The following is a 17,562-nucleotide window of genomic DNA, read 5'->3' on the forward strand; positions in this document are numbered from 1 at the left end:
ATGAGCTCTGGGAGGAGGAGCTCAGCCCTGACAGCCTGGAGCTGGGCTGAGGCAGAAAGTTGAGGGGGAGGGCTGCTTTAGATGGTGATATCTTCTCAATGGTAGCAGCTTGTAAAATCAGCTTTTACTTTCAGTTTCATTCACAGCATCCTGATTTCTGTCATTGATATCTTCCCCTGTACTGAACAGATTTATGTCATTCTGGTATTGTGTGAAAGCCTTCAGACAATACAAAGCCCATATTTCTAGCTAGTACTAAACCAGAGATATAAGCAGCTAAAGCCGACCCCCCCCCCCCCCCTTCCCCCTGTCAGTCTGGAAAAGAATGAGGGACAGCTGGCTATTAAGAGGTTAAAAGAAATGCTTACTGATTTAATGTAATTGCAGGGCTTGTCTCTGGTTAGCTGTATGTGAGAATACACACTGCTCTGGGTACTGTGGGAAGTCATCTGCGTTCTGATTGGTCCTGCTAGTTCATGTTAGGAGAGTAAGGGCTTATGGGAAGTGAGGGAAATACAGGACGGCCTCAAGGAAGGGCAAAGATCATCACAGGAAGAGCAGCAGAGGCCATCTTAGGAAGTTGCTGAAATAGAGGCAAAGAGAAATATGGTTGCTAAGGGCTGAATACAGACATCAGAAAGGTTAAAATTAGCTGAAAAACATGAATCTATTCCCTTCAGCATCACATATGTTAGGAATTTCATTTTTGATAGTGAAATGGCAGTTACACTTTTTAAAGGGGTGTTCCAGCTTTCTCTTATTGAACACCTGGCACCCCCACCGGTCAGATGTTATCAGCAGCTAATGGAAGCAGAAGACTGTCCACTGTGTAGTGGCCATGCTGGTGTACTGTCGCTCAGCCCCTTTCAATTAAATGGAAGACCCAGCACAGCCACTACACAGTGGACAGTCTTCTGCTTCTGGCTTCGTCCATGGTTTACTTTCTGGCACCAGCCGCTGCCCAATACAGCTGATTGGTGATGGTGCCAGATGTTGGACCCCCCTGCTGATCAAACGTTGATGAACTATTCTCATCAATACCAAAAAACTGGAATATCACTTTAACATGCATCTGTCAGCAGGTTTGCACATGTAACAGATCAGACAGTTTCATAGGTACAAATCTGCTGACAGATGCTTTTTACGTTCTATGTTTGTCTCTATAAATTCCTTGTGATGGCTGGATTAAACCACCTGGTGTATGCCTGCCATCATTATATAGTATAGTTTCCATTTTTATATTGAGATGACATATTTTTCATATTAGTTGATGAGATTAAGGCCTCTTGCACACGAACACCGTCCGTGGGGAAGCCGCAGCGGATCGCGGACCCATTCACTTTAATGGGTCCGCGATGCGGCGGTTCCGCAAATAGATAGGACATGTTCTATCTTTTTGCGGATTGGAAGTACGGGACGAAACCCCACGGAAGCACTCCGTAGTTCTCCCATAGAGTTCGGTTCCGTGCTTCCATTCCGCATCTCCGGATTTGCGGACCCATGTATTGCGGCGCCCGTGTATTGCGGATCCGCAATACGTCCACGGAGTGCACACGTTCGTGTGAAAGAGGCCAAATTCTAAATCAAGACACATGTTAAAATGGACCTGTCACCACTCCTGACATGTTTTAGTAACTACTTGCATTCCCCATGTAATAACAATTCCGAAGAATCTATTCTCATGACTTACGTTGTGCTGTTCTTCTATTATTTCTACTAGAAGTATGTGAATAAAAGTACAACTTGGTATTACTAGGGGGGTGTCCCTGCACAGTCTTACACCAGCACCATTGATTGGATAATGTCAGACTGCAAGCCCCCCCAACAGGTAACGCCCATCTGGACCCTTATTTGTAAACTTCTAGAAGGAATAACAAAGGAAAAGAACAACCTACAGTCATAAGAATAAATGCTCCAGAATTATTTACTAAAACAGGAGAGGTTGCAGGTCCTTTTTGATCTTGGGTGACTATTTTTTTATGATTTATTTAGGCACATAGAAATGGCGAAAAGAAGCAGACCTCTCCAGCTTTGAAAAAAAGCCCAAAGTCTGAGAAACCTTCAGGTACCAAATATGAGCAGACAGCTACATGGAAAATCATTGAAGCAGCCTGCAGACAGGCTGGGGACCTGGGGGGGACATATTTTTTAACAGGTCCAGATACCTCATAGCCATTTTTTGCACACGTTAGTTTGGCAGCTATAATTATTTGTAGGGCTTGATGTGGTTTGGTATTTTTCATGAATAATGCGGGTTTATTTTTATATTATTTTTATACACACAATTTTATTGTGTTTTTTTTTTTTGTTTTTTTTTAGAACTTTTAAGCTTATAATTTGAAAAATGGTAAAAGATATCCCTTTTTTTTTTAACATTTTAGTTATTTTTCTGTGGTAATAATAAAGTATTGCTCTAAAATAGTCTTTTTTGTATTCATCTTAGTGACCTGTATATCTGTGTGACCCTAGATAGAAAACATCAGCTCAGTCTGCTGCTGGAGCTTTCCAGTCAGTTGTGTCCAAAAGTTTAATATTTTCGCGCAAGCTACATTTTGCATAAAAATTTGCAACTCTTCCCATTTTTTTACGTCACTGCTGCCTCTTAGAAAAAGAAAAAAGGGGGGCTGTACTTGTGGCCACCTGCAGCTCAACAAGTTTACTTTCCCCTTCGTCCTCAGGCAGTACACGAAGGGCAGCTATGAGCTTGTGTAGGTTTGAGTTTCTGGTGCACAGACTACCCAGAAAATGCGTCAAATTTATTAAAAGGCCTGCTCCTCCTAATAAATTTGGTGTTTTTTAATCTAGCAATTTATTTATTTTTTTTAAGTTAAAGGGGTTTTGCCATCACAGACAATGGGGGCATATCGCTAGGATACCAACTACATGGAGAACAGAGCCGGGAAAGTATTGGAGGGCACATTGTGCACGCGCAGCTGCCCTCTATTTCTATGGGGCTGCCGATTAATAGACGAGCGCTGGCTCTGCTATTTCCGTTGGCCCTATAGAAATGAATGGGAGCGGGGGCCGCGCATGTGCGGTGCACTCCCATTCACTTGTATGGGAACAGCAGGGAGCAGCGCTTGGTGGTGGCCGGACCCCAGGAAAGCCGGGGTCCTCCAGCCACAACTCTCCCCGCTCTGTTCTCATTGTATGTGCGAGTCCCAGATGTGGGACCTGCACCTATCAGACAATGAGGGCATATCCTAGCGATATGCCCCCATTGTCTGTGATGGAAATACCCTTTTAAGACTGGAGTGTGAATTCCTCTCCAACTTAAAGGAGTTGTTTTGCCAAAAGTATTCTACATTTTTCAAATCGGCACTTGAATCTGAATACATTTGTAATTGCATGTCATTAAAAATGTAGTATAGCCAGTGAGGTATTCTATAAAATGTGTCTGCATAGCGCCCTCTGCTGTTTCTTCTTTTCCTCATCACATTGTCCTCCTCTCGGAGGTGCTCATACATGCTCAGTTCCATCCTTCAACTGTCACCGGCTGTAGCTACTGTTTGAAGCTGTGACAGGTACAGGGAGAGGGCTGCAGCAGAAAGGACAAGCCCCCTGAGCAGTGATAAGGAGAGAGCTGCAGCAGAAAGGACAAGCCCCCTGAGCAGTGATAGGGAGAGAGCTGCAGCAGAAAGGACAAGCCCCCTGAGCAGTGATAAGGAGAGAGGGCTGCAGCAGAAAGGACAAGCCCCCTGAGCAGTGATAGGGAGAGAGCTGCAGCAGAAAGGACAAGCCCCCTGAGCAGTGATGGGGAGAGAGCTGCAGCAGAAAGGACAAGCCCCCTGAGCAGTAATAGGGAGAGAGCTGCAGCAGAAAGGACAAGTTCCCTGAGCAGTGATAGGGAGAGGGCTGCAGCAGAAAGGACAAGCCCCCTGAGCAGTGATAGGGAGAGAGCTGCAGCAGAAAGGACAAGCCCCCTGAGCAGTGATGGGGAGAGAGCTGCAGCAGAAAGGACAAGCCCCCTGAGCAGTAATAGGGAGAGAGCTGCAGCAGAAAGGACAAGTTCCCTGAGCAGTGATAGGGAGAGGGCTGCAGCAGAAAGGACAAGCCCCCTGAGCAGTGATAGGGAGAGAGCTGCAGCAGAAAGGACAAGCCCCCTGAGCAGTGATAGGGAGAGAGCTGCAGCAGAAAGGACAAGCCCCCTGAGCAGTGATAAGGAGAGAGAGCTGCAGCAGAATGGACAAGCCCCCTGAGCAGTGATAGGGAGAGAGCTGCAGCAGAAAGGACAAGCCCCCTGAGCAGTGATGGGGAGAGAGCTGCAGCAGAAAGGACAAGCCCCCTGAGCAGTGATAGGGAGAGAGCTGCAGCAGAAAGGACAAGTTCCCTGAGCAGTGATAGGGAGAGGGCTGCAGCAGAAAGGACAAGCCCCCTGAGCAGTGATAGGGAGAGAGCTGCAGCAGAAAGGACAAGCCCCCTGAGCAGTGATAGGGAGAGAGCTGCAGCAGAAAGGACAAGCCCCCTGAGCAGTGATAAGGAGAGAGCTGCAGCAGAAAGGACAAGCCCCCTGAGCAGTGATAGGGAGAGGGCTGCAGCAGAAAGGACAAGCCCCCTGAGCAGTGATAGGGAGAGAGCTGCAGCAGAAAGGACAAGCCCCCTGAGCAGTGATAGGGAGAGAGCTGCAGCAGAAAGGACAAGCCCCCTGAGCAGTGATAGGGAGAGGGCTGCAGCAGAAAGGACAAGCCCCCTGAGCAGTGATAGGGAGAGGGCTGCACCAGAAAGGACAAGCCCCCTGAGCAGTGATAAGGAGAGAGCTGCACCAGAAAGGACAAGCACCCTGAGCAGTGATAGGGAGAGAGCTGCACCAGAAAGGACAAGCCCCCTGAGCAGTGATAGGGAGAGGGCTGCAGCAGAAAGGACAAGCCCCCTGAGCAGTGATGGGGAGAGGGCTGTGGGCAGAAAGGACAAGCCCCCTGAGCAGTGATGGGGAGAGGGCTATGGGCAGAAAGGACAAGCCCCCTGAGCAGTGATGGGGAGAGGGCTGCAGCAGAAAGGACAAGCCCCCTGAGCAGTGATAGGGAGAGAGCTGCAGCAGAAAGGACAAGCCCCCTGAGCAGTGATAGGGAGAGGGCTGCAGCAGAAAGGACATGACCACAAGTAAGGACGCACACCGTGAGCTGCCAGCCTGAAATAAATCTAGCGGAGCAATGAATGGGGAGATATCTGGATCCATGTGAGGTGCAGGGCTGGTTCTAGAAAGATGTACTATATGATGTCTGATTTTAATTTTTGACATTAATCATGGGATAACCCTTTTAATGCCTTTCTACTCTGTAGCTAGGACAATGAGCCAGTCAGATGCATCAACAACAGTTAAGAAAGAAAAGGATATAAAAGAGGAGACCAAAAAGGCTTCACGTGCACAGTCTGAAAGTTCATCTTCAGCCAAAGAAAAGTCTTCTCCGGTCAAGAGCAGCTCCAAGCTAGCTCTAATGAAAAAGAAGGATGAAGCTCCGGAAAAGGAGGTGGCGATATCGAGCCCGATTACTAAAACCAAGGTTATATCTCCAAAGAAAGAAGAGGTGACACCTGTGAAAACATCTCAGAAATCGGAGGTATGACTTTTATACGATTTGACACGTCACGGAAGGCTGTGAACTTGGGTCCGATTTAGTGCCAATATATGGTCATCAGTTTCCACTTAAAGGGCAATGACATTTATCATGTAGAGAACGTTATTGCAAGGCACTTACTAATGTATTGTGTCCAGGGGTGCACCTAGCCTTTCTGCTGCCTGAGGCGAAAACTAAAAGGGGAGCTCCCCCCTCCACTCCCCGATGGCAATTTTTTAACCTAACCCCTTTGCCACAATGAAAGCGCTCATTGTTCATGGCCCTTCGGCTGCCCCCCTCTTGCCCCTACCTGGTGCCTCACCTGGCCTCATTGGTGGTGCACCCCTGATTGTGATTGTCCATATTGTCTCCTTTGCTGGCTTTATTCATATATCCATCACATTATACGCTGCTCGTTTCAATGGTTACGACCACCTTAAAATCCAGCAGCAGTGGCCGTGCTTGCACATTATAGAAAAAGGAAAAAGCCTATGCGCTCGCCTCGTTGTTCCTGGCCATCAGAGTATATAATATATATATATTCACTGCGGTAGATGATGAGGCACTGCTGGTCAATAAGTTAAAGGGAATCTGTCGCCACAATTCTGGGTTATGTACAGTAATACATGAGTAGTACTGCAGAGTGCTGTCAGCAAACAAAGCTGCACTGAAAATAGTCAGGACTGTTGCGCTGTGCCAAAAATACCGGAGAAGCCTCCTGAGCGCATGCGGAGCCGTCCTGGCAGTGTATTTCGGCACAGGGGGCAGTAGGAAAATAAAAGGTTGCACTCTGGACTCTTTATCTGGAGCACTACAGCACAATAGCCCAAAGTCGTGATGACAGATTCCCTTCAAGGTTCATGCAAAGGTTGAGCCAATAAATGTATTTTGTGTTTCTAAGGAAACAGATGAGTTGCTGAATCAATACAAGAACATACAGAACAGGGCCGTATTACTATGATGTCCATGTGCGTCAGTAAACTTTACTCGAAGAAGATGAAAACATTCCAGAAAGAAATTAATCTTGGTGGTGATTGTGTCGCCCTCTGTCGAGGGCCGATGTGCTCTTGATTATGGAGTAGATGACTTGAATCCAGAATATATTTTTGATTTAGCCTGGATTCTGATGAGCAATGTAAAACTGATCCGTGTTCCTGCTGCAAAACACTGACAATTTTTCCTTTCCAGTGGATTGCCCGCGGGTGGCGTTTATGTGCTGTCCTTATTTCTTGCATGAAAATCAAACCAAAGTAGCGTATGCTGGAGCTTTCTCTGCACTCACCAGTGGTCCTTGTGGAAAGTCGGACATACGAATTGGTCCATTGGCTATAATGGGTCAACGTTCAGTCCGTGTGCTGCCTGTTCTACTCTTGGACAGCGCCCAGCACAGGATCATCGCTCTTCTGAATGAGCTCTTATTGTTTTCATAAATGATTGTTTTCTTTGCTCCACAGTCCAGTCCTGAAGACTCTGAGAAGAAGCGTGGGAATTATACTGCATATAGGAATTTCCTGAATCGAGAAGGCCCAAAAGCTCTTGGTTCCAAGGAGATTCCCCAGGTAAGTAAGACACATTGGCAATTTACAAGGTTTTCCTATTAGAGGGGTTGTAAACCTTTTGGGGGGGATTGGCACACCTCCCTCTCGGGCAGACCTGTGAAGAGAAGCATACTTACCTGCTTCCCACTCTTGGCTGCTATGCTATGCTCCCAAGATGTACGCTTCCATTTAGATACTGCTGCAGCCAATCGCTGGTCGCAGCAGTGACCTTCTCCCCTTGTGTCATGTGACTATTTGACATGACTGAAGGGGAGAATGTCAAAATGGCATCAAGATGGAAGTTTATACCCTGGGAGTACAGTGGAGTAGACAAGGCCAGAGAGAGGAGGAGCGGGGAGCCAGCGCTGGGAAGCGGGTAAGGTTTCTTTCCTTCACAGGCCTCCCCAAGGAAGGGGGTGTTGCCAACCCAATTCCCAGCCCCCCCTTTCTCCTCCCCCAGAGGTTCACAACCCCTTTAAATACTTTCATGGCATAGCAACCCCCAGATAGGTCATCAATATCAGATAAGTGGGGTTCCGACACCCAGCAACCAACCGGTCAATTGTTTGCAGCAGGAGTCAGAAACCTAACAGTGGACAGGGCATGGTTGCCGTTCTGCTCTGTACTCTGATTCTGGCTCTGTCCAGTGTTGTGTTTCTGGCATCTGCCGCAAACAGTTGGTTTGGTTGGGTGGTGATTGTCAGACCGCCACTAATCTGAGGTTGGTGACCTGTCTCGTGGATAAGTCATCAATATTTACAAGGTGGAAACCTCTCGAAAGGGGTTGGCCAAGTAATTACAAATTTGCCCCATGTCACCTAATGTTTCATTTTGTAGCCAGAGAAGTCCTTTAAGGTCTTTTATTTTTCCTGTGACTTTCATGCTGTCACATGTGTTCTGGTTCTAGGTAGTGAATTTGATAATGCAGCTTATGGGCCAAAAAGTTGTGTTCACCCCTTTAAAAGCCAGCACCGTTTTGCCTTACTATTGTCTGCATAATGTTCTCTGTAGAGCCCTCGTCTGTACCAGACTCCGTGTATTGATGCCTTGCAGATCCCCTGCTGTGGTACTGGAGCCATGCTATACCAGACCTGCGCTGTACTTACCTGTATCTCTATTCAATAAGTTACTATTTCTATAGTATGTGTTCGCCAGCAGGAATGTCATTTTTATAACAACACATTCCTGAATTCCCGGTGACATGTCTGTAATTCTCGTAAAATTTCTGATTTCTTGTCAGGGGGCAGATAACTGCTTGGAGGGTCTGACGTTTGTCATAACTGGGGTCCTGGAGTCCATAGAGCGAGATGAGGCCAAGTCATTGGTAGAGCGCTATGGGGGCAAAGTAACTGGAAATGTCAGCAAGAAGACCAACTACCTCATCATGGGCCGTGATGGTGGGGAGTCCAAACGTGAGAAGGTATGATACAGGGATGCAACCTACAATGTTTATGTGCCTGTCATAGTAACATATGTTGTAAGGCTGAAAAAGACATCCGTCCATCCAGTTCAGCCTGTTATCCCACAAAGTTGATCCAGAGGAAGGCAAAATCTTCCCCCCCCCCCCATCCCCCATGAGGTAGGAGCCAATTTTTCTCATTTTAGGGGAAAAATTTCCTTCCCGACTCCAATCAGGCAATCAGAATAACTCCCTGGATCAACGACCCCTCTCTAGTAGCTATAGCCTGTAATATTATTACCCTCCAGAAATACATCCAGGCCCCTCTTGAATTCCTTTATTGTACTCACCATCACCACCTCCTCAGGCAGAGAGTTCCATAGTCTCACTGCTCTTACCGTAAAGAATCCTCTTCTATGTTTGTGTACAAACCTTCTTTCCTCTAGACGCAGAGGATGTCCCCTCGTCACAGTCATAGTCCTGGGGATAAATAGATGATGGGATAGATCTCTGTACTGACCCCTGATATATTTATACATAGTAATTAGATCTCCCCTCAGTCGTCTTTTTTCTAAAGTGAATAACCCTAATTTTGATAATCTTCCAGGGTACTGTAGTTGCCCCATTCCAGTTATTACTTTAGTTGCCCTCCTCTGAACCCTCTCCAGCTCTCCTATGTCTGCCTTGTTCACAGGAGCCCAGAACTGTACACAGTACTCCATGTGTGGTCTGACCAGCGATTTGTAAAGTGGTAGGACTATGTTCTCATCACGGGCATCTATGCCCCTTTTGATGCAACCCATTATCTTATTGGCTTTATTAGTTCTGCGAGAAGATTTATAATAATGAATGCAGTAAGAGTTCCTCATAGCACCAGCCTGCAACTATTATATTATCGTTATCATCGTTTTCTAGGAAGTGATCTCTTGGTTGCTGTGAGGAACTGTTCTGGTTTTATAACTATCATTACTGTTCTGCCCCAATTTATTACATGACCTCTTATCTTTTCCCTGTTTGGCCATATAACAAGAGATTAATATGTGATTTCAGTCACCAGCAAAAATGCTGCACTTTTCCAAGCACTAAGATTTATACAAGTAGTGAATATCTTTCATTATAAATTTCGTGCCAAGCATAGATACTTAAAAGTGAACTTGTCAACAGGAAATGCGCTATTAAACCAGGCACTATGGGGGTCATTTATTAAACAGAAATACGCCTAAATTAGGCTTATTTGTGGCGCGGATTGCGGCTCAAAGGTTCTGCGACTTCTCCCCGATCACGCCAGGTCTGAAGAAGTTGGTGGGGAAGGGCACGGGCCGGCAGGCCTGTCTCATTTACCATTTTTTACGCCTGTTTTAGGTGTAGAAAATGGTCTAAATGTAAGACCGCTAGGAAGCGGTCCTACATGTAGAAGAGGCGGTGGTTCCGCCGCAGTTATGTACAGGCCTGCACCCCTTCATAACTCCGGCCGATCCACCGCCAGGTATAGTGCTTATTAAGACTGGCATCTAAAACGCCGGTCTTAATAAATGTGCCCCTATGTCTTGCAGGGCTAGCTCAGATGAATGTGATGATCGTTTTGACTTAGTGATCCGTTGCTTTCATTTCAGTAGCTTTTATTTTTCTGGACCAGCTTAGGGGGCATCAGTCAGCAGATTTGTACCTATGGCACTAGTTGACCTGTTACATGTACATTTGGCAGCGGAAGACATCTGTGTCGGTCCCATGTTCATATGTGCCCACACATCTTTTAATATATGCAAATGAGTCTCTAGGAGCAACGGGGGCGTTGCCGTTACACCCAGAGGCCCTGTTTTTACTCCCTGGTCCTGTCAATCAAAGTGCAGAGAGGTCTGAGCCTCCAGGTGTAACGGCCTCTTTTTTCTCAGCAATGCACTTAGCTGATGGCTAGAGGCAACAAGGCCGGCTTTACTGTTAGTGTAGGTTCACACGTGGTGAATACACTGCAGATTTTGTGGTGTAGATCTGCAGGTGGTAAAGCTGGATCGTGTTACATTATAATCAAAGTGGATGACATGTAAAATTTCATCCATGTATTGCGGAAAATATCCACAGTGGAAGTTTTGGGACTTCTTTATATCCTCAGGAGAGGCCATCAGTATCAGACAGATGGGGGGCTGTCGGTGCAGGCCGGCATACTGCGGCTCGGCCGCCATTCACTGCACAGTGGACAGAACCTTGTGCTTCTGGCTCCGTCTGCTGTATAGTTACTGGCGGGTACTTGAAAAGTTCATTGGCCGTGGGGCTGAAGTTGGACCCCCTCAGATCTGATATTGATGACAAATCCTTCTGACAGGTTCAATATTCAATATAAAGTCCCAGAAAACCCTTTAAATCTGCAACATGTCCATTTTTGTTGCAGGTTTCCCCCTTTACAATGCATCGGGTGAAATCTTCAGCAAAATCTGTGACAATTCCACATGTAATGATACATTTTTGCAGTATGTTTCTTCAGCAGTCTCGGCTAATTTCTTGGGGGCGGGGGTTTACTAGTAGCAAGACCCCCGGTAGCCAGCACATTATCAGAGATGATGATGATGACTTATGTTTGTGAGAATATGGTCCTTGTCTGCCTCCTGACTTCTGTGCAGGGGTGGACTGGCCATAGACCCTACAGAGAGCCACCGGAGCCCCCCTCAACGCCGCTGGTCGGGTACATAACGATCTGATGCTCTCAGCATTAATTAGTGCTAGGAGCCACCAGGCCAACGGACGCAGATGCCCTCCTGAGCTCAACTGTATTACGGTCCTCAGAGATAAAGGACAGTTGAGTGCTGTGGTGAGGGCAGCAGTATATTGTGCTGCACTGTGGTATTTGGTTCTGCTGGGGCAGTATATTGTGCCGCTCTGTAGTATTTGGTTCTGCTGGAGCAGGATATTGTGCCGCTCTGTAGTATTTGGTTCTGCTGGGGCAGGATATTGTGCCGCTCTGTAGTATTTGGTTCTGCTGGGGCAGGATATTGTGCCGCTCTGTAGTATTTGGTTCTGCTGGGGCAGGATATTGTGCCGCTCTGTAGTATTTGGTTCTGCTGGAGCAGGATATTGTGCTGCACTGTGGTATTTGGTTCTGCTGGGGCAGTATATTGTGCTGCTCTATAGTATTTGGTTCTGCTGGGGCAGTATATTGTGCCGCTCTGTAGTATTTGGTTCTGCTGGGGCAGTATATTGTGCCGCTCTGTAGTATTTGGTTCTGCTGGGGCAGTATATTGTGCCGCTCTGTAGTATTTGGTTCTGCTGGGGCAGGATATTGTGCCGCTCGGTAGTATTTGGTTCTGCTGGGGCAGGATATTGTGCCGCTCTGTAGTATTTGGTTCTGCTGGGGCAGGATATTGTGCCGCTCTGTAGTATTTGGTTCTGCTGGGGCAGTATGTTGTGCCGCTCTGTAGTATTTGGTTCTGCTGGGGCAGTATGTTGTGCCGCTCTGTAGTATTTGGTTCTGCTGGGGCAGGATATTGTGCCGCTCTGTAGTATTTGGTTCTGCTGGGGCAGTATGTTGTGCCGCTCTGTAGTATTTGGTTCTGCTGGAGCAGGATATTGTGCCGCTCTGTAGTATTTGGTTCTGCTGGGGCAGGATATTGTGCCGCTCTGTAGTATTTGGTTCTGCTGGGGCAGTATGTTGTGCCGCTCTGTAGTATTTGGTTCTGCTGGGGCAGTATGTTGTGCCGCTCTGTAGTATTTGGTTCTGCTGGGGCAGGATATTGTGCCGCTCTGTAGTATTTGGTTCTGCTGGGGCAGTATATTGTGCCGCTCTGTAGTATTTGGTTCTGCTGGGGCAGTATATTGTGCCGCTCTGTAGTATTTGGTTCTGCTGGAGCAGGATATTGTGCCGCTCTGTAGTATTTGGTTCTGCTGGGGCAGTATATTGTGCCGCTCTGTAGTATTTGGTTCTGCTGGGGCAGGATATTGTGCCGCTCTGTAGTATTTGGTTCTGCTGGGGCAGGATATTGTGCCGCTCTGTAGTATTTGGTTCTGCTGGGGCAGGATATTGTGCCGCTCTGTAGTATTTGGTTCTGCTGGGGCAGAATATTGTGCCGCTCTGTAGTATTTGGTTCTGCTGGGGCAGAATATTGTGCCGCTCTGTAGTATTTGGTTCTGCTGGGGCAGGATATTGTGCCGCTCTGTAGTGTTTGGTTCTGCTATATAGCCATCAATGAACACCATGGGCAATGTAATGATTGCCGGTTATTGTCACCCAATATGCCCATACAATTAAAATACAACAATATTAATGGCATACAGCAAATGGTGCAACGGGGAAAAAAAATTAAAACTGCCAATTCGCCATTTTTTGTCACTTCAGCTACCCAATAATTTGTTTTATAAAAAGTGATCAAAAAGCCGCACACACACTTCAAATTGGTATCACTGAAAAGTACAGATCGCCCTGCAGTAAATGAGCCCTCACTCAGCCCCGTACATATAACTACAAAAAAGTTTTCATGGGGTTAGAATATGGAGATACATTATATTTATTTTTTTTCTCAAGAGTTTAAATTTATTTATTTTTTTCAGTATTAAAATGCAAGAAAAATTTATACAAGTGTGTTATCGTTGTAACCGTACTGACCTGGAGAATGAAGGTAACAGGTCAATGTAACACAAAAAAAAAAAAAAAGAATTGCGTCGCCCCCCCCCCCCCCCAATTCCATTCCATTCCATTTGGAATATTTTTTTTCTGCACACTTAATCCTCAGGGGCTTATCTGAGTATAATCGCAGATGTTATATCAATTTGTCCCAATGTCATGTATCAATACTAGCAGTTTTTCATGCCTCAGCTGTAATGAGGGGGGGAGCACTACCTGTATGGTTACAACACCTATCTACACCATGCAGGTCCCCGAGTTAAGGACCACCAAGATTTTCGGTTCTGGACCCGACGCGTTCAGGTTATCAATGTTACTGTTATGTGTTATGTTACTGCATATTCAAGCTTACAGGTTTCAAGTATGGCCAACTTTCTTCATGATAATAGCAGGGGAGCAACTGTCCCATGTAGTCCTTATGACTGAACTGCAGACACCCATGCTACGTGGGTGGATATATGTCCTTGATTCAATACTAGTGTTACCATGGCCCCCTTGAGAGTGATGTCATGGAATGTGAGAGGGCTGGGTGATCCTAAAAAGAGGATAGCGGTGTTCTCCCAGATTCGGTCCTTTAATTCACATATTCTGGGCCTTCAAGAGACTCGTCTCACCCCGGAAACGGGAAACAGGTTAAAAAAGCCCTGGGCCCAACACTTGTTTAATGCCTACGGCAGCTCCCACTCCAGAGGAGTCGCCCTGCTGTTTCATAGAAGCCTCAGGTGCGAGATTCATCATTCAGCTGTGGACCCATGGGGACAGTACATTTTCATATATGCTCATATTGACTGTGTTCCCTATGTGATTGTTAATTTGTATAACTCACCTCCTGCATCTCTCTCCCTGCTGCAAGCAGTCGTGGGCTTCATGGCCAACTATCCCACTGCCCGTTTCTTATGTATGGGAGATTTCAACCAAGTGATGAGGGAGGATCTAGACAGGTTTAGCTGCAGGACCGAGAGAGGAGGGTCAGGAGAGGAGAGCACGGTCCTTGCTAGAATTTCCCAAGAGATAGGGTGGAGAGCCAGGAATCCACACACTAGGGAGTACTCCTGTTTCACCCCCGCCAGAGGAGCCCTGTCTAGAATAGACTACTTATTCGGTAACTCCATAGTGTATACTGACCTGGTGGATATACGCCTTGGACCGCAAGGGCCCTCTGACCATGCCCCAGTCCTGGTGGAATTGGCCATGTCTGATTATATCAGTATGGGCAGTAAAATGCGCATACATCCTTTTTGGCTTACCCTGTTCGGTTTAAATGACAGAATCCCTGATCAGCTGAGCATGTTTTTCGAGGCTCAGGGCGACTCTACCGATGCCCTGCTGTTGTGGGAGACATTGAAGGCATACCTCAGAGGCTGTCTTAAGTCCTCCATATCGTATGTTAAGAGAGATTTGCAGCGTAAAGAGGAGGATTTACATGCTAGCTGCAGGGAGGCAGAGAGGGCGTTCATTGAGTCTCCTACTGAGGAGCACAGAGTGGAGTGGATGTCTAGAGGGAGGCAGTACATGTTATATTTGGAAGAAAAGAGCAAGAGGAAACTCTTTTTCCTTAAGCAACAGGCGTTTGAAACAGGTAATCAGACAGGGAAGTTACTTGCGCACATCGCACGTACCAACACTATGGCTCCACCAGTACTCCGCATACGAGAGGTTAATGGGCGAATAGTGGAGTCGGTGCAAGACATACTGAAATGCTTTCATAACTTTTATAAAGATCTATACAAGTCGGCGGTTACCTACTCTGGGCAGGAATTAGAGAGGTACCTCAGTGAAGTGTCCTATCCTCGGCTGGGCGATCTAGACAGGGGCATTATGGAGGAGGATATTACTTTAAAGGAAGTGGAACGGGCTATTAAGGATCTACCGGTAGGGAAGGCTCCTGGCCCGGATGGCATGTCGGTGGAGGTATACTCTAGATATGGGGAGAGCTTGGGCCCACAACTGTTGAAGGTGTACAGGGCGGCACATTCCCGCGGCTCCTTGCCGGATTCTATGTACGATGCTTCCATTGTGGTAATTTTGAAACCCGGCAAGGATCCGTTGGACTGCGGATCTTATCGTCCAATTTCTCTTTTGAACTTGGACTATAAAATCCTAACTAGGATTCTAGCCAACAGATTGAACAAGGTGATCACGTCTGTGATTCATTCTGATCAATCTGGCTTTATGCCTGGGAGATCCACCTCAGACAACATTAGGAGAGCTCAAGTGATTGCACAGGTGGGAGTTGCCGAGAAAGTAAGGTGGGCACTAGCCTCTCTGGATACGGCTAAAGCTTTTGACTCTCTCTAGAATGGCCCTTCTTAGTAGCTGTGCTGAGGAGCTTTGGCTTTGGTCCCAATTTCATTAGATGGATAGACATTCTGTACAGGAATCCCACTGCGTGTATTCAGCCTAATAGTTCATACTCTGACAGGCTTTCTTTACATAGAGGTACAAGGCAAGGATGCCCGCTCTCGCCTCTGTTGTTCGCAATAGCAATAGAGCATTTGGCCATCAGATTTAGACAGGATCGAGTCAACAAAGGGGTGTGTGTGGGAGGCAGAGAGGATAGAATAGGGTTGTATGCAGATGACTTGATCCTGTTTATGTCAGATCTGGAAATGTCTCTCCCGAGAGTGATTGAAATCATAGAGTGCTTTGGGCAATACTCTGGACTACACATAAATTGGGGCAAGTCAGCCATTATGCCCCTATGGATACATGATTGGCCGGAGTGCCATTATAATCTGCCTGTAGTTGATAGATTTAAGTATTTAGGAGTGATAATCACCAAAGAACCCCAACTCTCTTATGTATTGAATATTGAACCCTTAGAATCCATGTTTCAAGATAAATTAAAAACATGGGAATCCCTCCCATTGTCAGTAATGGGAAGACTGAATCTGGTGAAGGTGGTGCTGCTGCCCAAAGGTCTGTACCTGTTATCCCACGCATGTACTCCGGTCCCCCGAGGTTTCTTTAAGCGCATTCACGCTTTGATAACTGCCTTTGCCTTTGTCTGGGGCAAATCCAGAAGAAAGCTCTCACTCCCGGTTCTTCAAAGATCAAAGCTGCAGGGTGGTGCTTCCCTTCCGGATTTTTTCCTTTTACTTTATAGCAAGTCAGCTGAGATTTTTGAGGTGCTGGGTTACTGAGGCTCCACGGCCTAACGCAGAATCCTATCTGCAGGTATCTACGCTGTGGCCTGTCCTGGAAGGCTCTCGCCATCTACAAAGGGGCATCCTTCCAGTCCACAAGCTAGCCCATCAGATATGGCAGGCGTCCAAACTGAATACCTACAAGAACTTACCTAGTGAAGTCCCCATATGGGACAACTGTATGTTTCCTCACCTGACACGATTGGAAGGGGTGTCTGAGTGGAAAAGGTATGGGATACTAGTGTTGGGGGATCTATATGTGGGTGGGCAGCTAAGCTCATTCTCCCAGATACAGGACAGATTTCAGGTGCCGCGTACTCTTTTCTACAGATATCTTCAACTGCGGCACGCGCTGCAGACCCAGTTCCGGAGTGGAAGTGGGAGCATATCTAAGTACCCTATCATTGGGGTTTTGAAATCTCAGGGCCCTAGGGGGATGGTGTCTGCTCTCTACACACACACTTGCTTGACTGCCGTATGTTGGTAACTCCGTTGGCTGTCGAGGACAGGTGGAAGTTGCTAATACCCACTTTATCTGCTGAGGAGTGGGAGGAGGCTTTAATTGCCCCAACCAGAGTATCACCCTCTATAAACAACAGGATGATTCAGCTTTTTATCCTTCACTGCAGCTATCTTACTCCCACTAGACTTCAAAAGATGGGTAGGATGGATCACGCCAGGTGTCATAGGTGCGATGCGGAGGGTGCTAATTTTTGGCATATGATTTGGGACCGTCCAATCATTCGCCAGTACTGGTTTTCGGTACTGGAGGTTCTCGAGACCATGGTCCCTCCGACATTGCAGCTGTGTCCCAAGATGTGTATCCTAGGTGTTATAGATGAGGAATCGTGGTCACATTACCACAGAATCTTCTTAGAAGAAACCCTATTTTTAGCCAGGAAGGCGATAGCCCTACGATGGATGGGAGACTCCCCTCCCTCAAAGGGACAATGGCTTTCTCTTGTAAATAATGCAGTCTCCATGGAGAATATTGTCTATAAACACAGGGGGTGCCCACAAAAGTTTGATGAGGTGTGGGGACCTTGGTGCGCATCTCCAATCACTTTGCATACTTCGCATCTGCACTCGATAGCTGACGGCCCTTAAAGGATCCTTTACCCCATGAAGTGAAATTTTGTGGGGATGTGATGCTACCTCTAATGTTTAGCTCTTTGTGTATGTACTATGTCTGTGATGTATGGAACTTGTATCATCCCAGCCAATATCATGTAATCTCACGTACGCGACTCCAGCTACATGTCAGTGTACCTATGTGAATGTACTGCACCTGCATTTCTAATTGACCCCTGCGTGG

The 17,562-nt window shown here is 46.8% G+C and overlaps 1 protein-coding gene across 1 annotated transcript in view; it reads left to right on the forward strand.

Annotated features, from left to right (window-relative positions):
- The window catches only part of RFC1 (replication factor C subunit 1), a 98,657-nt gene that overhangs the window by 51,620 nt on the left and 29,475 nt on the right, over positions 1-17,562 (forward strand). Inside the window, exons 8-11 of the mRNA XM_040418969.1 lie at positions 1,993-2,065; positions 5,281-5,558; positions 7,010-7,114; positions 8,334-8,513. Of these exons, the coding sequence (XP_040274903.1) occupies positions 1,993-2,065; positions 5,281-5,558; positions 7,010-7,114; positions 8,334-8,513 (636 nt within the window). The remainder of the gene's footprint in view (positions 1-1,992; positions 2,066-5,280; positions 5,559-7,009; positions 7,115-8,333; positions 8,514-17,562) is intronic.

Source organism: Bufo bufo, chromosome 2, assembly GCF_905171765.1.
Source record: "Bufo bufo chromosome 2, aBufBuf1.1, whole genome shotgun sequence".
NCBI classification, from domain to species: domain Eukaryota; kingdom Metazoa; phylum Chordata; class Amphibia; order Anura; family Bufonidae; genus Bufo; species Bufo bufo.